General features: G+C 36.6%; 2 protein-coding genes across 4 annotated transcripts in view; one reads left to right on the top strand and one right to left on the bottom strand.

The window, feature by feature from the left end:
* LOC123542054 (ubiquitin carboxyl-terminal hydrolase 8-like) overlaps positions 1-25229 on the top strand; it is a 72803-nt gene that overhangs the window by 12636 nt on the left and 34938 nt on the right. The window contains exons 1-3 of one of the 3 annotated variants that reach the window (XM_053531132.1): positions 13115-13244; positions 23872-23996; positions 24739-24883. In XM_053531132.1, the coding sequence (XP_053387107.1) occupies positions 23893-23996; positions 24739-24883 (249 nt within the window). In that variant the 5' untranslated portion in view covers positions 13115-13244; positions 23872-23892. Of the gene's footprint in view, positions 1-13114; positions 13245-23118; positions 23138-23871; positions 23997-24738; positions 24884-25229 lie in introns of those variants that run through there. The other 2 variants (XM_053531133.1, XM_053531134.1) reach the window with 2 other exon arrangements.
* LOC123541682 (zinc finger protein 862-like) lies at positions 15071-16567 on the bottom strand. Its single transcript, XM_045327192.2, has one exon. It carries the CDS (start codon positions 16565-16567, stop codon positions 15071-15073), a length of 1497 nt encoding a protein of 498 aa, XP_045183127.2.

Genomic DNA, 25229 nt, shown 5'->3' with positions numbered 1-25229 from the left:
AAGTGCTCAAAGGTGAGCTTTTGTGATCGCCCTGTGTCCGTTGTCCGTCCGTCGTCGGCGTCATTGTCATCAACAATTTGACTGTTAACACTCTAGAGGTCACAATTTTGGCCCAATCTTAATGAAACTTGTTCAGAATGTTACTCTCAATAAAATCATGGACAAGTTCGATATTGGGTCATCTGGGGTCAAAAACTAGGTCACCAGGTCAAATCAAAGAAAAACCTTGTTAACACTCTAGATGTTACAATTTTGGCCTAATCTTAATGAAACTTGGTCAGAATGTTACACTCAATAGAATCTTGGATTAATTTGATATTGGGTCATCTGGGGTCAAAAACTAATTCACCAGGTCAAATCAAAGGAAAAGTTTGTTAACACTCTAGAGGTCACAATTTTGGCCCAATCTTAGTGAAACTTGGTCAGAATATTACTCTCAATAAAGTCTTGGACGACTTTGATATTGGGTCATATGGGATCAAAAACTAGGTCACCAGGTCAGATCAAAGGAACAGCTTGTTACCACTCTAGATGTCACAGTTTTGGCCTAATCTTAATGAAACTTGGTCAGAATGTTACCCTCAATAAAGACTTGGATGAGTTTGATATTGGGTCATCTGGGGTCAAAAACTAGGTCACCAGGTCAAATCAAAGGAAAAGCATGTTAACATTCTAGAGGTCACAATTTTGGCCCAATCTTAATGAAACTTGTTCAGAATGTTACCCTCAATAAAATCTTGGATGAGTTCGATATTGGGTCATCTGGGGTTAAAAACTAGGTCACCAGCTCAAATCAAGGAAAAACTTGTTAACACTCTCGAGATCACAATTTTGGCTTAATCTAAATGGAACTTGGTCAGAATGTTACCCTTAAAAAATCTTGGATGAGTTCGATACTCGGTCATCTGGGGTCAAAAACTAGGTCACTGGGGTCAAATCAAAGGAAAAGTTTGTTAAGTGTAAAGGCCACATTTATAACTGTATCTTAATGAAACTAGGTCAGGATTTTAATATTGATGATCTATAGGTCATGTTTAAATCAGGGTCAGGCGGGGTCAAAAACTAGGTCAACAGGTCATATCAAAGGAAAAGCTAGTTAACACTCTAGAGGCCACATTTATGGCCATATCTTAATGAAACTTAGTCAGAATCTGGGTCAGGTGGGATAAAAAACTAGGTCACCAGGTCAAATCATAGGAAAAGCTTGTTAACACACTAGAGGCCACATTTATGACTGTATCTTTATGAAACTTAGTCAGAATGTTAATCTTGATGATTTTTAAGTGAAATTTGAATCTGGGTCATGCGTGGTCAAAAACTAGGTCACTAGGTCAAATCAAAGGAAAGCTTGTTAACACTGTAGAGGCCCCATTTTTGACTGTATTTGATCTCAAAGTCCAGTTTGAATTTGGGTCATGTAGGGTCAAAAACTAGGTCACTATGTCAAATCAAAGGAAAACCTAATTAACACTTTAGAGGCCACATTTATGATTATATCTTAATGAAACTTTGTCAGAATGTTTATTTTCATGATCTATAGGTCATGTTTAAATCTGGGTCAGGTGGAGTCAAAAACTAGGTCACCAGGTCAAATCAAAGGAAAAGCTTGTTAACACTCTAGAGGCACATTTATGACTGTATCTTTATAAAACTTAGAATGTTAATCTTGATGACCTTTAGGTCAAGTTTAAATCCAGGTCATGTGGGGTCAAAAACTAGGTCACCGGGTCAAAGCAAAGGAAAAGATTGTTAACACTCTAAAGGGCACATTTATGACTGTATCTTCATGAAACTTAGTCAGAATGTTAATCTTGATGATCTTTAGGTCAGGTTAGAATCTGGGGCATATGGGGTCAAAAACTAGGTCACCAGGTCAAATCAGAGGAAAATTTAGTTAACACTTTAGAGGCCACTTTTATGACCATATCGTAATGAAACTATTTTAATGATCTTTAGGTCAATAGGTCAGGTGAGCGATACAGTGCCTTCATGGGCCTCTAGTATTTAAGCTGGTATCTCAGTATTTACTAATGGGAAAGGATTGAAACTTCACACACTTGTTCACTGTCATTATATGACATGCAGTGACAAGGTTCAGTAACTCTACTTTGCATCTTTTCAAAATAATTCCCCCTTTACAACTTTACAGTTTTTTGTTAAACTCTTATAAGTAAGCTGGTATCTCAGTACCCAGTAATGGGAATGGATTGAAACTCACACTTGTCCACTGTCATGAGCTGATAAGCACTGTGAAGGTTCCATAAGCCTGTTTACCATTTTTAGCTCACCTGAGCACAAAGTGCTCAAGGTGAGCTTTTGTGATCACCCTGTGTCCGTTGTTCGTCGTCAGTCGTACAATTTGACTGTTAATACTCTAAGAGGTCACAATTTTGGTCCAATCTTAATGAAACTTAGTCAGAATGTTACTCTCAACATAATCTTGGACGAGTTTGATATTGGTTCATCTGAGGTAAAAAAACTAGGTCACCAGGGCAAATCAAAGGAAAAGCTTGTTAACATTCTAGAGGTCACAGTTTTGGCCTAATCTTAATGAAACTTGGTAAGAATGTTACCCTATGGTAAAATCTTTGACAATTTGATATTGGGTTATCTGCGGTCAAAAACTAAGTCACCAGGTCAAATCAAAGGAAAAGCTTGTTAACACTCTAGAGGCCACATTTATGACTGCATCTTCATGAAACTTAGTCAGAATGTTAATCGTGATGATCTCAAGGTCCAGCTTGAATCTGGGTCATGTAGGATTAAAACTAGGTCAACAGGTCAAATCAAAGGAAAAGCTAGTTAACACTCTAGAGGCCACATTTATGACCATATCTAAATGAAACTTGGTCAGAATGTTAATCTTGATAATTTATAGGTCATGTTTAAATTTGGGTCAGACGGGGTCAAAAACTAGGTCACTAGGTCAAATCAAAGGAAAAGCTTGTTAACACTCTAGAGGCCACATTTATGAAACTTGTTCAGAATGTTAATCTTGATGATCTTTAGGTCAGTAGGTCAGGTGAGCAATACAGGGCCTTCATGGCCCTCTTGTTAAAAATTATGCCCCTTTTTCGGCCTTTGTATTCATTCAGTTGACAAGGCTGTTGAATAGTCGAGCGCTGCTGTCCTACGACAGCTCTTATTTATCTCAGAGCAATGCATGACTGAGTAGCTAAAAAGCCTTCCTTTACTATTCAAAGCTGGACGTTGACTTTCAAATCACTTTGCCATCACCTTTGTTGGGCTGAAACCCTTCAAGTGGCATAAAATTCTTTCAGATGAGTAAGCAATACAAGTGGTTTTCCAAAGATTATTATCCCCCGCCGATGAAATCGGGAGGGGGGGTATTGAAATGGCGTTGTCCGTCCGTCAGTCAGTCCGTCCGTCCGCAGCCATTTCTCAGTAACTACTTGGTAGAATTTCATGAAACTTGAAATAAACATGAACCAACATACTGCGATGATGCCCGTCAAGTTTTTTGTTTGATTGGTCAATTTCCTTCAGAGTTATTGCCCTTGATTTAATAAAAAATGTCCGTCTGCAGCCATTTCTCAGTAACTAACAGGTAGAATTTCATCAAATTTGAAATAGACATGAACCAAGATACTGCGCTGATGCTCGTCAAGTTTTTTTTTGGACAGGTCAATTTCCCTCAGAGTTATTGCCCTTGATTTAATGAAAAATGTCCGTCTGCAGCCATTTCTCAGTAACTAGCAGGTAGAATTTCATCAAACTTGAAACAGACATGACCCAAGATACTGCGACGAAGTTTTTTTCCGATTGGTCAATTTTCCATATAGTTATTGCCCTTTAATTGTTTAAAAATCCACAGATCTGTACATAACAAACCAACCAATTGGAAGAATTTCATTAAACTTCTTTCATTCTTTTCCATGAACATTTATTATAAACATGTGATGTTGTGTACCTACACCTGGTCACCACCTTACCTTGGTCACCCCCCTCCCCCTCTCTCCCCCCCCCCCACCCAATTTTTTTTTTTCATTTTTCGTTTTCTATCAATATTTATAATCAACATGTAAACTGTTTTATCCTCCCCCCCCCCCCCCCGCCCCCACACCCAAACAAACCATTCATTTTCTTTTAATTTGATTTTGACTAATGAAATTATTTGCTTCTTGGTAACATTCTTAACTTTTTGCTGGATATATTTTTTTGCCGTTCCTCAACTCTGACCCTTTCGGCGGGGGATTCCAATTCATCGAATTTGCTTGTTAGTTCTACCCAGGCATCTGCCAATGCCTATACTGGTGGGCACCTGGGCCTTCTTTTACTACTCAAAGCTGAAAAATTGCCATATTCTTAAATTGTTTTGGTAGGACAAAAACCCTAGAATGAAAACAAAACTTCATGACCCTGTTCTTGAAGACAATCTTACGTTGTACATACATGTTTGAAGTTCTATATCACATCAACACGATGCAGAATATATGGCAACTTCCTATCTGTAATTTTTAAGGAAGACTTGTGTGCCCGTCTAGGCATTATTTTAGGCATCGATGGGGACCTGATTGAACCGCTGGTCTTCCGCAGGCAGGCTGGATGACTCACATAATGACAAAAGCACTTGGCTACGAAAGTACTTTGGTAACTGTACTAGATGACTAGTTAGAATGTCAAAAACAAAACATTACTGAATAGAACCTTTACATTTCTGTGCTATGTTATTCAATGAGTTTATGAATTTTTTTTAGAAATAAGGTTCTGCATAAGTAGAAAAATATTTCCTAGCATTACTATAATATGTTAAAACCACGGGGGAGGAAGTGTTGCACGAAGGATGGAGTTCTTCTGATAACCTGTCAGGTTTTCTTCTTATAACTGTTACGGAGTTCCTGGAAAACGTTACAGAGTTCTTCTGATATCTGTATGACAAAACAAGGAATCTGTCGACAAAGTGGTAATTATTTATCTCTAAAAAGGGAGAATGGGCTGTAAAACTAAAGTTTGATGATCAAAAGTTATCATAAGAACTCTGTGACATCTTCAGAGGTATCACCTGAACTCCGTAACATTTGAAAAATCGGGCATAAAATTGTTAGATAGTGGTTTATGTTTGCAACTTTGCACTAAAATTAGGCTAGTGCGTGTGGTTAGAAGAACGTGAATGAGTAGATAAATATGTATGAATAAGCAAATGATTTCGATAGTTTACTCTAAATGTCTTGATTTCAAAGAAGTGGCACTGATTATTAGACTAAACAGTCTTTTCTGACGCATAGCACAAAACATTAGGTAACCTTGATCATCAAACTTTAGTCTTACACCCCATTCTCCTTTTTTAAAGATAAATAAATACCATTTCGTCAGTTGATTCCTTGTTTTGTCGTACAGATATCAGAAGAACTCTGTACCGTTTTCCATGAACTCCGTAACAGTTATCAGAAGAAAACATGTAAAGTTATCAGAAGAACTCCATCCTTCGTGTAACACTTCCTCTCCCGTGAAAACATTGATGTAAAACAGGTCCAAGTGCAGATAGACATATTCATTAATTATGTACTTCACTAGTAACTAATAAAATTTTAAACACATTTTTTTTGTGTGTTTTGTATGAAAATGTCTTTTTTTACATAACTTGCAATATATTTATGACCATTAACAGTAGCTTCCAACAAACGTCACTCAGGGTGACTTAAACACTTGCGTTTTCTCTCCAAGCTTTCTGTCCATTAAACTTATGCCAGGGCAACCTAAGCCTTTGCTTTATCTCTCGCAGCTTTCTATACATTAAGCTGTTGTCAGGGCAACCTAAGCCTTTGCTTTATCTCTAGAAGCTTTCTATACATTAAGCTGTTGTCAGGGCAACCTAAGCCTTTGCTTTATCTCTAGAAGCTTTCTATACATTAAGCTGTTGTCAGGGCAACCTAAGCCTTTGCTTTATCTCTATACATTAAGCTGTTGTCAGGGCAACCTAAGCCTTTGCTTTATCTCTAGAAGCTTTCTATACATTAAGCTGTTGTCAGGGCAACCTAAGCCTTTGCTTTATCTCTAGAAGCTTTCTATACATTAAGCTGTTGTCAGGGCAACCTAAGCCTTTGCTTTATCTCTAGAAGCTTTCTATACATTAAGCTGTTGTCAGGGCAACCTAAGCCTTTGCTTTATCTCTATACATTAAGCTGTTGTCAGGGCAACCTAAGCCTTTGCTTTATCTCTAGAAGCTTTCTATACATTAAGCTGTTGTCAGGGCAACCTAAGCCTTTGCTTTATCTCTAGAAGCTTTCTATACATTAAGCTGTTGTCAGGGCAACCTAAGCCTTTGCTTTATCTCTCGAAGCTTTTTATACTTTAAGCTCTTGTCAGGGCAGCCTATGCCTTTGCTTTATCTCTAGAAACTTTCTATACTTTAAGCTCTTGTCAGGGCAGCCTAAGCCTTTGCTTTATCTATCGAAGCTTTCTATACTTTAAGCTCTTGTCAGGGCAGCCTATGCCTTTGCTTTATCTCTAGAAGCTTTCTATACTTTAAGCTCTTGTCAGGGCAGCCTAAGCCTTTGCTTTATCTATCGAAGCTTTCTATACATTAAGCTGTTGTCAGGGCAGCCTAAGCCTTTGCTTTATCTATCGAAGCTTTCTTTCAGTAAGCACTATGTCAGGGCAGCCTAAACTTTTGTTTTATCTATCAAAGCTTTTTGTCCAAGTGTTAAGCTCAATATGCCAGGGCGAGCTAGATCTTTGTTTATCTATCCAAATTTTCTGATGGACAAATGTCCAACAGGAAAAGCTGCATTCAAAGAATGCTGGTCACCCATAGTTTTCTGTCCCCTGTAATGATCTGACATGCTTCGCACAGGTTCCATATAACTCTACTTTCCATATTTACAAAATTTGCACCTTTTTAAAGTTAGCAGTTTGAGGTCAAGATTTTGTATGTACTTTGTAAACTGTTCTCAAGTAATGGAAATCACTGTCTCCTGTCCATTGAAATGAACTGATATGCTTCACACAGTTTCCATAACTCTGCTTAGCATTTTTACAAAATTTACAACATTTTGGAGTTAGTTGGCAATTTGAGGTTAAGTTTTTGTATTACCTGCTTGGTAAACTGTTATCTCAATACCAAACTATGGTAATCACTGTCTCTTAAAGGTGCATTCCATAGTTCGATTGAATTTGGTGAAGAAAAAAGTGATTTTTGATTAAGGTGGTCAAATTATATAACTTTCAATCTTGACACACTGATAAAGGTTATAATAAGTATTCTTTTTGATATATTAACGGAATTTGACTAACTGTCGTCGACGACACTTAGTGATTGTATGAATAACACAGTAGACCTCTAGAAAAATCAAATTTTTCTAACCAAAATCTTAATGAGATTTGAAATAAAGATCATTTACATAAATATATTACATTTGTATATCATTCTTGGATATCAGTCTACTTTCGATTTCACTATATCTTAAGTCCTCCATAGAAAATAAGCTGTTACAAAGTGACGGAATGAAATTTAAACATGAAAACTGCAAATTGCCTAGTCTGATACCATGATCTAACATTTTGCTGAATGTTGAAAATGACTTCAATATTATGGAAAGTAACTTTAATTGTCCACTGTAATGATATGTACATGCATCTCTGTCTCTTTATTGTCCATTGCTCTGACATGCTTCACACAAGTTCCATAACTCTACTTTGCATTTTTTAAAAATTTGCACCTCATGGAGTTAGTTAGTTGACTCATAATTTCTGCACATCGTTTTGATGAGGTAATCATTTGACCCAAGTTTTATAAAATTCTTTCAAGGAGTTTAGGAGATATAGAGCGGACACGAAATGGAAGGCTCAAACCTTTGACCTTCAGTTGTGACCTTGACCTTGAGCCGACATGGCTGACTCGTAAGTTCTGCACATCGCCTTGTTTCATTATGAAAATGCTACCTACAAGTCATGCATGATCCGTCATGTGATTTCAGTAGAACATTGCAAAGAAAATAAGGGAAAAAATAACTCTACAGAGCAAAAAACGCAGCGGACCGGCACTATTTGAATCCGCCAATATTTTTTTCGCGTCATGGCATTTCATTTTTTTAAAATGAGGATCTTTACAGCTACATGTAGATTATTTCCATAGATCAAAGTACATGGAGCAATGATATAAATTGTATCTTCTTCCCAGAAAGTACACAGAAGATTATTAAAATAGAAAGTTAGCGAAAAAAAAACATCTGTAGAACTTTGCGTAGAAGAGTTTGCGTAACTATGTTGGTAAGTAATGGAAAATGAACTGATTAGAGCAAAAATGTTCTAAATCTTATTTAAATGCAAAAACAGTGAAAGAAGAAGCAAGGGAATGCGGATGTTCACAGAGTGAACAAACAAAATTCACGGAACAGATACATGTAGGTGAATACGATTTTTGCGCGCAATTTACGGGTGTTGTAAGAATGTATACATTGCAACAATAGCCGCTAATCCTTTCATTGCATATATCAAAATAGGGTGGCCAAACCGGTTATTGTTACACACATTGCGCATAATTTAACATACACAGCTTGGTACTTAAAATTACTGAAATATATTTAGAACGATGTGTGTCATAAAAATCTTTTACTACATCAGGTCACGAAATACAGATGTTGAACAGTGTTGAAAATATTTACTTGTCAATTATATCTTCATAGTTATGGCAAGATAATGGACAATGTCGTTATATTTGCAATTAATTTCACACTGTCGAACGCCGCAGTTGCCAGTCTTATGTCCGTGTTTGTTTGTTCGCATGTGAGCTTATTTACAGTCGCAACCAGTAACTCCTCCAGAAGACCGTTAGTAAATGTTAGCAGGAGGATAGTGCAAGATACAGTAGACGCTCCAATCCAGAAGCTTCACTGGTTCTTTAGCGTATCCCAATGCTAGTAATTTTTAGTTGGAGGAGCGGGGACTCGAACTCTAGAGCCCTGGTTTCGTAGTCAGACAGTGTTACGATTTGACCACTGTGTCCGCTCTGCAAGTAATCTTGTCCATACAGTGACTTATTATGTTATAAAGCTATGTAAAGCCCCACCCGGTGGCCGTACTGGCACCATCCGGGCATATGCAGGAACTCTAACAGGGGACCGTCCGATGAAGAAAGGTCGTAAATGTATAGGATTATGTCTGTCAGAGCGACTGGGGGCCGGCTGATTTTGCCGCGCAGAGCGAATTCTTTCCGCCGGTGTCCGGACAGAAGATAATAGGTAAGGGTAGATTTCTCGGAAGCATAGAGCACCAAAAACACAGCCTAAGATCCACGCATTTGCAAAGTAGGCCCACAACAAAAAGAAGCTGTAATGGAAAAATATTACAGACGGGTTGTGCCTCATTCACTAAGTAAGTTTTACTCAGGTACGTGCGGAACAACTATTCTAAAATGGATTTAGGTCATTTGGAAGTAGCTCACAGATTTTGTATAAAACATGTACAGTTTTTAAAAGTTAACACAGACACCGGACTTGGAAACATTCTGTATGTTAAACATGGGATCCATTGAAAATATCGTTGAGTTAAAGAAACTACAATTTCTGGGCCAGCTGTGCCGACTGCCATCGACCTGCTTAGCGAAGAAGGTTTTTGTCAGTAGTTTAATGTCCTTTATGAACCACTGTGATGAACAGTACACTGGATTTATTCCGGATGTTAAAAGAATTTTCCAAAAGTACAACATACTTTATGTCCTGCGTGATTATATCGCGAGTGGACTATTTTCTGGACAGTATAATTGGAAAATGACTAGCGTTTCTCTTAAAAACAAACGAGCGCGGGCTGAAACCCTAACAAGTAACGATAGATAAACCATGTTTTCTGTGGAAAACTGCAAGAACACTTCCGGAGTTGTCTCCCTTGTGTTGTACGGCGTTTCAGATACTGAATGGGATTATTTCACAAATGTAAAACACGTAATTTATACATTGAAAGTGAAATTGACCATGCACTTTGGTTTTGTAAATGCAATGAAAATAAGAGGCAATGACTGATACCTATGCTTTATGATATTATGGGTTTAGTCGAATTTATTCAATTTCAAACTTTGTCCAGGCCCGTGTCCAGGATTTTTCTGCTGGGTGGGCCCAACCAGGGGTTGATACCCATCCCGATGTCGAAATTGTTTTAATATGGCACATGAAAAAATGCATTTTCCTACTACCTGAAACACCTTTAAGGATCTATGAATATATTATATATTTAAGGAAAAGTCTATTTTTAATCATTTCATCAAGCCTTTTCAATGTATGTATGATTGTACAGTCACAGTGTACGGACTTCATTTTTCTGTATGATACCCAGGTCTCAGTGTATTGGCTCTGATATCTACCAATCCAATGTATAACCACCTACCAGTAATAAAGAAGCTAGTGGTTTGAAAATCAACTTTATTTATCATAATAAAGCAAACTATATGATTGTCAGCAATAATTATACTACATTTTTAATCAAATGAATAAAATTTCATTCATTCTACCCTTTTCTTTCAATCATAATATAAAAAAAAAACTTTTTTCTAATTAAAAAAAATATGTGTAATTTAACTAAATGGATTCTGACGAGCACACAACATCAGTGTTTTCGCGATAGACTCCAACACCATGGAATTATTCTTCTCTCTGGCCCGGAGTGCAGTGTCTATCTGCTTGGTTACAGCCGGAGTGCAGTGTCTATATCTGCTTGGTTACATGGGCGTTGTTTCTATGCACAGCAAGAAACCGTCCACAAAACACTTTAGAATCACAATGTGCCTGAAACCCAGCACCACCATCTTTTGAGTTCTTCTTTCCATCAGGAAAAAAAATGTCCACTAAACACGTCCAGGGCTTTCTTCCAATTCCTGAAAGGTTCTGACACTAACTGTCCACGTTTCTTGGTATCCGGAAAAGTTACACAATGTAAACAATATGCACCATCCTCTTCAACACTGTACACTAGTCCAGGAAATTTCTTCAACCAAGACAACTGAAAACACCTATTGTGACTTTGTGACCTCTTGAACACATGGTTCACTGGTAGACTCCAGTCATGGCTGAGGATATGGTGTCGTTTCTCGTCAATAACTTGACCATGGCGGCGAGCGTACAAGCTGATGTCGTGGAGGTCTATGCACGGAGATGGAGACCTGGAAATATATAACACAATTTCACTTTTAAGTGTTTTCTAATTCTGTATATCATTTTCCGATTTTCATTCCGGTAACACGTGTATACCAGTAACCTGAATGCATGTTACACACACACACACGCACGCACGCACGCACACAATGAAACAAAAAAAAAATGATACTTATTAAACATTTTACTGCTCGTTCTCCTCTCCATAGATTTTTTTAATTGTCTGAAAATGTTCCTGCAATGTTTTTTTTTTTTTTTTCTTAATAACATTAAATGACAAAATTGTTTGAATACCAGGTTCATTTTCACGCTGCGGTGCTATGAAAATTAGAAATTTTAAGAACAGTTACAGGCCCGTAGCCAGAGGTAAAAATATAGTGAGGCACTTTCTAGGAGGGTCTGGGGGATGCTCCAGGGACGGATACAGGATTTTGTGTTAGAGGGGGTGGGGCGTAAAATATTGGTAGTGCAGAGCATCTAGGGGGTTCGGGGGCATGCTGCCCCGTAAAATTTTGAAAAGAATTTATCCATCTGGTGTTTTCTTGGCGTTCTGGTGTATTTTATTTGGTATTGACAAAGGACAGGTTTTGTGACAAAATCAACACAAATAACATGCTGATTATAGTCATGTTTTATGAATTGTCAGACTTATTCTTGCGCAAGTATCTCGGAATATGTTAGTCCGATTTCTGAGGATTTTTATGGGGAGGGTTTTCCTAGGACTATTTAACATAAAAAGCTCCTGCAAACTTTGCCAGATTTAAATGTGCGAGCATAGCGAGCGAAATCAAGATGCATATTTTCCACCCAGAACAAAAGATAAACTTATGCGGGGGTAGCGATCAAGAAAAAAAATGCGTATCTCATATTTTTCAGTCAGAACAAAAGACAAATTATGTTCATGAGCGTAGCGAGCGAGAAAGTTGTATATTTTGTACTTATTTTACCCGGAACAGAAGACAAAAGTACCTATGCTCCGGCGATTTAAGGGGTTGGGGGCGGGGCTGGGGCGGGGCGGGCGGGGGTAAAGCTAGTTGCTTTATTCTTACATAATCTTCTGTTGAGTAAATGTAGTAAATGTAGCCTATACATGTTCATTTTTAAACTTTTAACACGACTGACATGAAAAAGTAGATTACAGTTTATGCATACAAATACATTTATTTATCATTTTGGGTTTAACGTCGCACCGACAATATCATAGATCATGGCAATTTCCAGCTTTGGCGGCTGAGAAGTTCCCTAGTGCCCCTCCGTCCATTATTTCATCACGAGAGGGCACCTAGGTAGAACCACTGACATTCCGTAAGCCAGTTTGATGGCTTTCTAACATGAAGAATTCAATACCCACGAGTGTGCTCGAACCCACATCGATGAGGGACACGTGATTTGAAGCCAACGACCTTGACCACTCGGCCCCCATATACAAGTACAATACTGATATGGAATACAGATGTACTTACCTCTAACACTGCCCCCCCCCCCCCCCCCCCCCCCCCCCCCCCCCCAATGAGCCCTGATGTGACAACCCCATTTAGTGATGTTTTCAAAACAGCGTGATAACTTAATGACACGTCGATTGTAATCACCTGACTCTCGTTATTTTATGTATTTGCTAATTTGAAGAGCACTACCGCATTAAATACGTTTCATCAATATTAGATACTTTCTTAAGACGACACTATAGCCCTTCCATCCGTAAGTTTTCGGTGGTTTCCGTACAATCGGAATCGGCTATTTCCGTTGTTTGGGCCGGTCCGGGAGGCCGGGTTTTATTATAACCGTGTTAACCCAAGAAATAAAATGTGTTTTATACGAAATAAAAAAAAATAGCCTGCTATTTTTTCTAACTGTTTTAATTCATAAAACATTTTAATTCAAACATAAAATATAAAGTAATTAAAGAATTACTACTTACCCAATGAAACATATAATAAAAGCAGAAAAGTTTAATTGTAATTTGAATATTTCGTATTATTTGTTAATATAATTTTGTAATTTTTATTAAACCCTGTATGTAAACATGGCGAAACTGGCAAATTTTGTCTTTGAAAAAATATCTGAGAAATTGAATTACAGCTAATATACTGAAGCGTTTGGATCATATAAGCTTTCAAGAAGTGACAGATGTTTTAGCAAAAAGTACGAGCAATTAGTATTTTCAAAGAACTAAAAATATATTTATTTTTATAGCTCTTTGGTATTTTCAAGACATTCTGTTAAAATCATTTTAAATTTGACATTTTTTGTCCAGTCAACAACAACAAGGCCAGAAAGAGATGCCATTGTACACGTTATCCCCTTCCTCTATTTATAGTATGATAACTATGGTAATAAAAATGAAATTTCATTAGCCAATTTCAGTTGTGTATTTCTGATCTTATTTCTCACCGTACGGTAGTGACTAATATGAATTTAGGCACCACCTAGCATGGGGATTTATCTTTTATATATCTACTCACAAAGAAATATTTAATGCTCAAAAGAAAGTGAAACCTCACTCTGAAGTTTACATTTAGTGTCATCATACCTCTTACGATTTACAGTCAACTCGTCCCCTAGTCAACTCGTCTCCGATTTGGTCATTTCGTCCCGCTCGGCGATTTCAAATTGGTCATTTCGTCCCCCCTTTTTAAAACGATTTTTGAAAAAAAAAATCAAAGTATGATAAATTAAGTCGGTTTTTTCTTTCAAATATATGCTAAAAATATACGTAAGTTTTCGTTTGTTTTATGAACTTTTTGCTTTAATAGTGATCGATTTAACAAGGAAGATTTTCTATTTTTTTTTCTATTTGTTTTTGTAAGTCTGCTATGTTGAACAACATGATTGCTGTTTAAATGTCTGTATTTGAGTTCAGTTCAGTTCAGTTCAACATTTTATTTAAGTCTCATCTTTGTGTACATTAATATAATACAAACATAAAAGATTTAATTTAACACTGTACCACAAAGCCAATCTATACAGATTTGCAAGAGACTATAAAATACATTAGATAAAATTATAATAATCTAAAACATATGATATATCTTACATTTCAGAACAAATCTGCTGGTTATTTTCAAACTCTTGAATAAGAGTAAACTTTTTATTAAACTTTTTTTACGACAAATAATTTCCTCACTCCAATCAATTACTAACACATTTAATTCTGCTTGTGTTGTGAAAATTTTTCACACATTTCATTCCGACAAGCAACAGCTTCTTGTGCAATTAAATACCATTAACACCTTCCGATCAGCCCAATCAACGCCTTTTAATGTGATTAATAACCTTTAACACCTTTCGTATGCAGGTATATGCTTATTCTACTTTTTTTTAGAAACCACTGTCTCCCTACTTTTGAAGTATTTCTTTTTTTATTTTAATGACAAAAATGAATATACAAAGCATGTTGGTTCAGGGTTCTCACTAGCAATTTCAAGTTGCAGTCCTGGGACTCCCAAAGCTGAAAAAGTTGCAGTCCCAACTAGACTGATGGACAGACTTAAACGTTTCGTCAAAACGCTGACCTCTATTGTACTTTAAAATTAAGTATAGACGGACAACAGACATTTAATAATCACAATTCTTCACCCAAACTTTGTTAAGGTGAGATAAAAAGGTAAAGACTGAATAGGTGAAAAATATAACACTTTTATTTTAATACTTATTAACAGCATAGTATCACTGTAACCAAGTCACGAACATTTACATTCTTCTATTGAACATTTCACAAAATTTTGTTCCACTTACAAAGGTGTCAAAGTCTTTAACAGAGGGACCTTCCCGTCTGATTCTCATTAATGTCATACAAATATAATACTTTATTTTAATACTTATCAGGAGCATTGGTCCGAAATATAAGAATTCACAATATGATCATTTTGGCATATATACACAACATATTGTAATATAGAAACATAATGCTTCATCAATAACATCTGTTATACATTGTAGCACTGTACATATAACCAAGTCACAAACATTTACTTTCTTCTATTGCGCATTGCACAAAACTGTGTTACACTTGCAGTGGGGTCAAAGTCTTTAACAGAGGGGCCTTCCTGTTTGATTCTCATTAATTTTACAACAGTTTCATGTGCTAACCTAGAGCGTCCTTTAGTTTTAATGTGATTGTGCACACTAAACCCCCTCTCACAGGCAACTGAGGTCACAGGAGACACAAGCAGTATTTTGGCCAATTTAGCAAAGTCAGGGTAGAGTTCAGAGTAGTTTTTAATTATGTGTACACACCCTTCCTGCAGATTTTTGTTAAGATTTTTTAGAATAATTTTCAGGTCAAGATAATTGTCTCGGGCTCTGTTGCCATTGATAACGCTTTCCCCATATACTTCTATTAGTTTCTCTAGTTCATTCTCTCCATAAGACTCAAAGGCTGTCACTGCCTTTGGCACTTTCTGGGGATTAAGTACAGTGTCCAGTTGTTTTAATGTAGCCATTGACTTTGGTTCAAATCCGTCAGTTAGGTTATCACACAATTTGCCTAAGTAAGTACCTGCACTATTCTGAAACCCAAGGCGTAATGTCTCCCTGTCAGTTAATTTCACACCTCTGTACATTCCATTTTCAATGTTCTTATATGTCTTATCAAGCTCAGGACCATTCACTCTTTTCATTTTACTTAGCTTTGCCTGTGTTAATTCAACCTGTGTATTAACAACTTCAATGTCCACACTATCACCTTGAAGCAGGGTACTCAGCCTACTTATGACCGTTAGCACATCTTTCAGAAAACCAGTCACAAGCACAAAGTTCACAGATCTGAGTTTGTTCAGTAGCCCTTTTGCCTCAGCATTGCCTTCAGCTGCCTCATGTTCCAGGGTCTGGTACAGTGCAGGGTACACTTCATAGATAGCATCCACAGCTTTCCCCATGGACAACCATCGGAAGCTTGCTGGTTCTTTCAGTGTGACGAATTTGTGGTTGTCATCCTCTAACACTGACATGAGTGTTCTCAAGTTATTGTATCTCACCGCAGATAAACTGAAATGTTTGTAGACTGACTTAACTGTGCTCTGGTACTCATCCAACATAGGCACATCTCTGCAAGCCTGACCTGCAGCCAGCGCCAGACGATGGGCAACACAGTGGATCTGTATCAGCAGTGGTGCAAGCTCCTTTAACTTTACACCCACACCCCTCTTCCTTCCAGTCATGACACTGGCACCGTCACTTGCAAGGGTTACCACTTTATCCAAAGGAATGTTCTTCTTTGTGAAAAGTTCTTTCACAGCTGTCACAATTGTATCCGCTTTCCCATTTTCAACATTGATACAATCCAGAAACTGAACTTTTGGCATATTATCACAAGACAAACACTTCATATACCGGTACACATTTAACTTTTTATGAACAGTTATGTCTGTACTTTCATCAAGAATTAGACCTATATACTCAGACTGCTGTAGATTCTGTGTGAGATAATCATCCAATGTAGAATCAGTCGCATCTATCAGTTCCATTTTTGCTTCCTCACTGGTATACAGTTTCTTCGGGTTTCTGAAGACCTGGACAATTGTTTTTTACCTGGAAGATAAAAACAGAACACATGTATAAAAATTAGATGACTAACTAAATTTGACATTTTTTTTAAATTTCCCTATCCTTCCTAAGAAACTATCAATAATGGATCACTTGCTAAAACAAACTTTTTTATTTTCCTTTCCTTTACAACAACTTGCGAAATGTCTCAATTAAACTAACATGTGAATGGCTATTAGCAGGGCTCGGACAGTTAATTCAGTCTTACCATTCTGATGTCAGATTAAACCAGTATGATAATATAGTGTATCTGAATGTGAAGTCATTTAGGCATTAAACTCCTTACCTGAAGTTCTATTACTTTGTCATACTGGTTGATAGCAACACCCTGTTTTGCGACATTTGAACATGGTGTTGATTTGTGCCTGGATAGAGTCGTCCTCAACAATACGGTCTTGTTGTTCGATGGCTTCTACCCCCTTCTGTATGGTAATATTCTGGCTTTTGGAGTCTCTTGCCTGAGCTGCGAAGAGATGGTCTTTAGATATCTCATGCCTACTGAATGTGGAACTCTGGAATAAAATACAAAGAATTTTAAAGATATTGCATATTACAGAATAAATAACCTTCAAAATCTGAGAATGCAGGGACAAAAGATATACACACACTGCTTTATTAGCTCGACTATTCGAAGAATAAGTAGAGCTATCCTACTCACCACGGCGTCGGCGTTGGCGTCGGCGTCTGCGTCACACCCTGGTTAAGTTTTTCGTACCAGTCCACATTTCGACAAAGTCTTTTGAGATAAAGCTTTGAAACTTTCAACACTTGTTTACCGTCACCATGTCCAGTTATAGGCAAGAGTACATAACTCCATCAAGCATTTTGGTTGAATTATTGCCCCTTTTTGACTTAGAATTCTTGGTTAAGTTTTTCGTACCAGTCTACATTTTGACAAAGTCTTTTGAGATAAAGCTTTGAAACTTTCAACACTTGTTTACCATCACCAGGTCCAGTTGTAGGCAAGAGTACATAACTCCATCAAGAATTTTGACTGAATTATGGCCCCTTTTGACTTAGAAATCTTGGTTAAGTTTTTCGTACCAGTTCATATTTTGACAAAGTCTTTTGAGATAAAGCTTTGAAACTTTCAACACTTGTTTACCATCACCATGTCCAGTTGTAGGCAAGAGTACATAACTCCATCAAGCATTTTGGTTGAATTATTGCCCCTTTTTGACTTAGAATTCCTGGTTAAGTTTTTCGTACCAGTCTACATTTTGACAAAGTCTTTTGAGATAAAGCTTTGAAACTTTCAACACTTGTTTACCATCACCAGGTCCAGTTGTAGGCAAGAGTACATAACTCCATCAAGAATTTTGGCTGAATTATGGCCCTTCTGACTTAGAAATCTTGGTTAAGTTTTTCGTACCAGTTTATATTTTGTGTAAAGTGTTTGACAAATGGCTTTGAAACTTTTATATCTTGTTCAGTATTATAGTCTCTATCAATAGGCGAGAGTACATAACTCTGTCATCTTTTTTGGCTGAATTATGGCCCGTTTTGAACTTGGAAACTGGTTCTGTTTTGGTATATGTCCATGTTTTGTCAAGACTATAAAATTATTTTGACATATGGCTTTTAAACTTTAAACATTTGTTTATCATTATGATTTCCATCTGTAGGCAAGAGTACATAACTCTGACAACTATTTTGGCTGAATTATGGCCCTTTTTTCGACTTCGAAATTTTTGTCAAAACTATTTGAACTGTGGCTTTGAAACTTTTAACACTAGTATATCAACATGATTTCCATCTGTAGGCAAGTGTACATAACTCTGTCAACTATTTTGACTGAATTATGACCCTTTTTGGACTTGGAAATTAGTTAAATTTTTCATACAAGTCCATATTTTGCCTAACATATAACTTAATAACATATTTGCCATCATGGTCACACATTGCCATTTAGTGCAAGACTAATCGAAATCCACAAATACAGGAACATTTTTTGCTGAATCCATTTTTTTCTTTTGTCTGAAAATCTATGGAAATATTTTGACCCCATTCTTCAATCAATTCTTCGAATAGTCGAGCGCGCTGTCATCCGACAGCTCTTGTTAAAAATGCTGTCCATCTGACAGACATCAGGACTACAGGTATATGCTGAAAACATCTTACATAGCATCTTATATAAGAAATACACCTTGTACATTTATGTACACATAAACTTTGTTGATTTTACATTACAAATTTGGGAAAAGTGATGAAATTCTGTTTCAAAAGCTTATTATTGCATGTAGGTGATCTATAACAAAAAATTAAACAGCAATATATTGCATGTAGGTGATCTATTACAAAAAATTAAACAGCAAGAGAAATTATTTAAAATTCTAGGTCTATATATAATAGTACCTGCAGATTTGGTGTTCCATTAGTTGCCATTGAATTGTTTCGTTTGGCAGCCTTGCACCATGAACAGATAGCACTTATATCTCCATTTTCATTTTCATTTTTCACTATCCATGGAAATGTCCTATTCCAATCACGATTTCACTTATTCCTAATTTTTTTAGGTTTTGGCGTTTCAGTTTCACTACAGTTATTATTGTCACTATTGATTGTTATATTGCTATCCGAGTCCGAGGAATTACTATCATCGTTTCTTTTTCGTTTTACTCCTGTGGTTATTTTAAGTAAAATATACGTGACGAATATTAATTGTTTAATTTTTCTTTATTGTATTTTTAATTAAAACCTTCTTTTATTATGACGAGGGGTAAGGATTTATTGCTCTCTCTTTCCTTACTATGATTTTTAAAAGAGTTAATTAGATCTTCTATTGTTTTATATTTTAATACTAAGGACATTGTATTCATTTTTTATATTTTTAATATTTCAGTTAATTGTCTTATATTTTCAATATATTTCTTTAATTATTTTATCAAACCTAATTATTTAAAGTTAATTATTTCCAATGTAACTCCTTCAAAACTCACGATGATTTTAAATACAAGCTTTCAAAGTCAAAAATATCATAAAAAAGCAAAAATGCCTAAAATATTAAGGGGGGCAAAATTACCAAAAGGAAGACGAAATGACCGAAAGGGGGACGAGTTGACAAAAATGGGGACAAGTTGACCAAATTTTATGATGAGGGGGACGAAATGACCAATTTTGGGGGACGAAATGACCAAATCCGGGACTTGTTGACTGGGGGCCGAGTTGACTAGAGGATGAGTTGACTTGATACCCCTCTTACAGCGAATATCATACTTTGCAAAATTTACGGGAAGGCGTGACGGTGACGTCATTCAACGCGTTCTCGCACTGGCTTTAGGATTTTTTTTAGTTTGTTTGCACTCCTTGCAGAAACTTGAGGGCCTTTACACTTCCTTGCTGTTTTAAAAGTGTTTTTCAGTCGCATGTACAGTTTTCTTTACGAAAAAGAAGTAAAAGAAGCATGTTGGCGCGGTTTACGAATTTCTGTTACTGATTCGGGGTGTTCGTATGTTCATGCAGACAAAGAGCTATAAAAATAAACAGATTGGCAACTTGAAAGGCATATAGAGCAAATCTCGCCAACATCCTGTGACTACTGAATGAGATCTCCTTTACCGGAAGTGACGCGTTCTTGTATGGGAAAGCAATTATTCATCGGTAAATTAATTATCACCGTATGACCACGCTTTTTTGATGATAAGAAACGTGTACTTTCTGTCTTAAGACTATTTTACATTAAACTATTGTTGTTTTAGAAGCTAACATGTATTTTAACTGTAGTTTTAAGGGTACAAATGGTAACTCCATGTTTTTACTAAGATAACATCGATTCACGCTCTGACACGAGATCACGCGAGATTACAGCCAGTTGCCATTCTGTGTATTTTATATTTCTTTGATGCAGACAACCAGTCGGCGGCCTGTACATAAACCGGAACTGGAAAACATTGAAAAAATTGCCTCAGTATATGCAGGCAACAAAGACGAATAACCATATACGGACGTTACCGTCTTGGGGATATTTATCTCGATAATACTCTATATCTAATTAGTAGCATAATATATGTATTTTTTTTATATTTCTTTCATCAAAATACTATTAAATTTATACGAGATTTAAAATATAAATATATAAATCACTCGATCTTTTACGGAACGTAACGGCAGTCTTATATTTTAGCGTAGGCAGTGAGCGCAGAGAGTAGCTTCCCTTACCATAATGGCGAAAATTGTAAACAAACTTCTTTTGAAGTTGGAAAATTGTCTGTAACATTTTTTGTTGTAAATAAAAACATGCCAAAGTTTTAGATTGCTAAGAAGACCATTTCGTATTGCGAAGGCAAATGCACGTCAATTTATTCTGGTAAAATAATAATAGAAAACTGAAAAGAAATTGGCTTAAAGGCTAAACTGGTCAGAAGTCTGAAAAATACGTGTACTGGCTGCACCTCCGATCAGCGGTCACCTGGCTTAAGCGGCCAAATTGTCTGCTTCCCCTGGCTGGCTGCTTAAGACAGGTTAGACTGTATAATAAATTTCAGTTGTGGCAGCGTGATGAAAAACGTTTCGTATTGAAAATATTGTATTTTATCTTTTTTTCTTTGTAGAAAATGTATTTAGCACTGAATTCTTATTATCAGACGCTCATTTACATTTTTATTCATCGCTCAAAGCAGTAAGCGAAACGCTTTCGTCAACCGTAAACAGCAAACGTCTACTGACGTCTTACTGATTAATTACTATGAATATTGTATACAGGAAGAAACCCAAACAACACCGATTCCAAAACAATACCATGAATTTTCAACTCGATAGTAATTCTATACACAGTTTTATTCATTTTCTTTTTCACACGTCTAACCGTAATGCAACTCTAGCTGGTAACAGGCTGGTAACTTTGCCCAATCGGGCTTTCAACAGAAAAACTAGTATTTCTTGAAAAATAGCAAAGATATTTTTTTTCAAACTTGGTCCATTTATTAAGCATTACATATGATACAAATTAAAATAGAAATAACTTGGTTGCCTTCAGTTTTGGTAGAATTATTTCCCCTTTTCAGATTTTTATGACGCATAATTTCTGTCCAAAAAAATGTGTTCTAATGCTAAGTTTAAAACAAAAAAGAGTTCAATGGCTATCTAATGCTGTAAATTACTGCGCTAGTAATGAATGTATACATTTTAATGTGCTTTCACTTGCAACATTATAGAAAAGTGTTAGTTGTCTTGTAAAAAAATTGTTCATACATCTGCACTAGAAAGAAAATATTAACCCTAAATATATAGAATAAAGGTATTGGCGCACAAGTTCAAGAGATCTAGGTGACGAAGTTTGAGGGATTGTAACATACATGTCTTTGACACTGGAGGTTTAACGGTAGTCAGCCTTAATCCAATGAGCTGCCCATCTCCAGACAACCTGTGTCTGGTCTATGAGGGTTTTGGTATAGGGTGACCACACTTCAGAGCCATATTCCAACTGTGGTCTAACAAGTTTCTGGTAAGCCATGGACTTAGGGGTTCAGATTTGACCTTGAGGTTTCTGCACAGAAACCCTAAAGTTTGATTTGCATTCTTTGTTGACCTATTGATGTCATGTGGGCGTCCCATGTAAGATAATTTGATTTATCCATGCCAGGGTATTTTGTATCCGTAACTTCAGAATCTGGTTTAAGAGGTACAGGTGTGTACCTCTAGACAAGCCTTTTAGGGGTTGTCTGTGGATGCGAGGTGCCTTTTTAGCTCGACTATTTGAAGAATAGGGGAGCTATCCTACTCGCCCCGGCGTCGGCGTGAGCGTTAGCGTCACACAAATGTTAAAGTTTGCGTACCACCCCAAATATTTTCAAAGTCCATAGAGATATTGCTTTGGTACTTTGCATACTTGTTTACCATCATGACCCTAGTCTGTAAAAAGGAGGAGGCAACTCTATCAAGCATTTTGACTGAATTATGGCCCCTTTTCGACTTAGAATAAATGTTAAAGTTTGCGTACCACCCCAAATATTTTCAAAGTCCATTGAGATATTGCTTTGATACTTTGCATACTTGTTAACCATCATGACCCTAGTCTGTAAAAAGGAGGAGGCAACTCTATCAAGCATTTTGACTGAATTATGGCCCCTTTTCGACTTAGAATAAATGTTAAAGTTTGCGTACCACCCCAAATATTTTCAAAGTCCATTGAGATATTGCTTTGATATTTTGCATACTTGTTTACCATCATGACCCTAGTCTGTAAAAAGGAGGAGGCAACTCTATCAAGCATTTTGACTGAATTATGGCCCCTTTTCTACTTAGAATATGCTTATTGTAATGTTATAGTTTTACTCATAGCTTATATTATACTATCAAGCACTGAGAATAGTCGAGCGCGCTGTCTGCTGACAGCTCTTGTTTCCAGATATTGTGGGTTATTTATATCATTTCAAGTTTAATTTGTTTAACTGTATACAGCAGATTCTATTTCTTTTTTCTTTTATGTTTTGCCTATCAGAATGTGCACAAGACCATGTTGTCTGCACCAGAAGTTTAGAAGGAAAGGATTTGTAGGTTTTACACTACTGTTTACTTTCTTAGATATAATGAGATGTGTCATACCCGGGCCCACGCTTGCAAATAATTGGCTGTAGCCAAATAAAGAAAAAGCATTTAAAATCAAAATCATACAAAAATAGGTTTAAAATTGCAAAATGGACCATCAGATTTGTAGCCAAAGTGGCACTTTATTAGCCATTGGCAGCAATTGTTAATGGCAGTGTGGGCTCTGCTGTGATACCCAATGTACACAATTTAAGTATGGCTGACATGGTAATACTTACCCTAACCTTTTGTCAGTATATTATACGCAATGATACCTAACTTAAACATTGAGCATATAGTAATGATATAGACATTTTCAGGTGCTTGACCAGAAACCTTAAACCTAAACCGACGTGTAAAGGCACTTGCCTTCAGAGGCACTTGCTGCTTGAAGATTACATCCTGTTTTATTCTTAATAATATATGAGCCGCGCCATGAGAAAACCAGCATACTGGGTTTGCGACCAGCATGGAATGATGGATCCAGACCAGCCTGCGCATCGGCGCAGTCGGGTCAGGATCCATGCTGTTCGCTTTTAAAGCCTACTGCAATTAATAGAGAAACTGTTAGCGAACAGCATGGATCCTGACCTTGCGCGGATGCGCAGGCTGGTCTGGATCCATGCTGGTTGCAAACCCGCTATGCAGGTTTTCTCATGGCGTGGCTCATATTTCATTTTGGTTTATTTTTGATTTGTAGGTATAGAAGAGACACATCAAAATGCCTGGGTCTACAAAGAAAGATTTGTACATTGCAAAAAGCATAGGGCAGCTGAATGAGATGGCAGAGCTTCCGGCCAAGTTTAAAACTACCCATGCAAAACTGTAAGTAAAGTTATTTACTTCAAATTTTAAAACACTTTTTTAAATACCGTTATTTATTTGTTTTTTATCAAAAAATTATAAGCTTAATTATTGATTAGCACTTGTTAGGTTTTGTTACAACAGTACAGCGAAAAAAGATTCATATTTGTAACCCAGAAATTAGGCAAAATGTTGAGCTACATCATGGTGCTATACTATCCTTCAGGAAACTTTTAAGGGTGGATGTCGGTCTGAGCAACATGTCAGTAAAATTTAATGACGATTTTAAAAGACCTTGGTGTCAAATGAATGCAGTTTAGCCTTATATCTGGGTAATGGTGATTTTGATGATGAATATGAAATTTATGTGACATTTTGTACCATAAATCTTCTCTTTTAATGCCTGAAATAACTCATTATTTAATTTGTTTGACACAAAATGCTCTTTTATGTATGATAAATTGGTCTAAGGTGTTTAATTTAGCTCTTCTTGAATTAAATATGCCAAAATTAAAAATGCCACTCCTAAGCTTGTTAAGATTGAGACCTTGGGGAAAACCCGCTCCAGCTGACTACGAAAAAATAATCATCAATATTCATGGAGGACTTCTTGGTTTCAAAACAAACAGCTAATATTTCTATTCATTTTATGTTTAAAGTTAAAAGTCCAGCAAATTTGTACACCCACAGTTTCCAGCCTTCTTTGTTTAATAGGAAAACAAGTTAGGTTGTGTTAGAATAAATAATCATGTTATGTTTACAGTTTAGTAAAGACAGCAGATAAGATGTTGAAGGAGGCTCAGCACAGTGAAATGATAGAAGATGAGGAACGAGCCTACGTCTTGTTCATGAAATATTTCAATGTCGTCACTTTTCTAAAGAAAACCGCAGATTACAAGAAGCAGAAAGTGAGTGTACCTTTACCCTGCTAAATTTCTAGAATGGCCTGGTCCATTGTTCAATTTGGGCAATACCATTTCTTATTTGAAGGGGTGTTCACTAAAAATTTACTGACTGAATAGCAGTCAGTGCAGACCATGAACCGTGCAGGCTGATCTGGTTGCAAAGGCAGAAACAGCAGGTTTAAGGTAAGATATGCAAATAACATGCTATTAGCATGTGTGCAAATATCAATTTCAGAGCAAACTGAATTGTGTAAATATGTGTAAGCATGTTACTATTTATAGAAAGGTATATAATAATGCTCTCCATAACATTTTCCTTTAGTCAACTATTGTTACTGAGAAATCATTA

This window comes from Mercenaria mercenaria, chromosome 19 (assembly GCF_021730395.1).
Source record: "Mercenaria mercenaria strain notata chromosome 19, MADL_Memer_1, whole genome shotgun sequence".
Lineage (NCBI taxonomy): Eukaryota > Metazoa > Mollusca > Bivalvia > Venerida > Veneridae > Mercenaria > Mercenaria mercenaria.
Note: the sequence above shows the minus strand (reverse complement) of the source record. Positions and strands in the feature narration are given on the sequence as shown.

Bases quoted from the DNA above. Each gene is read 5' to 3' on its own strand.
- LOC123541682 (XM_045327192.2), bottom strand. From the start codon at position 16,567: ATGGAACTGATAGATGCGACTGATTCTACATTGGATGATTATCTCACA.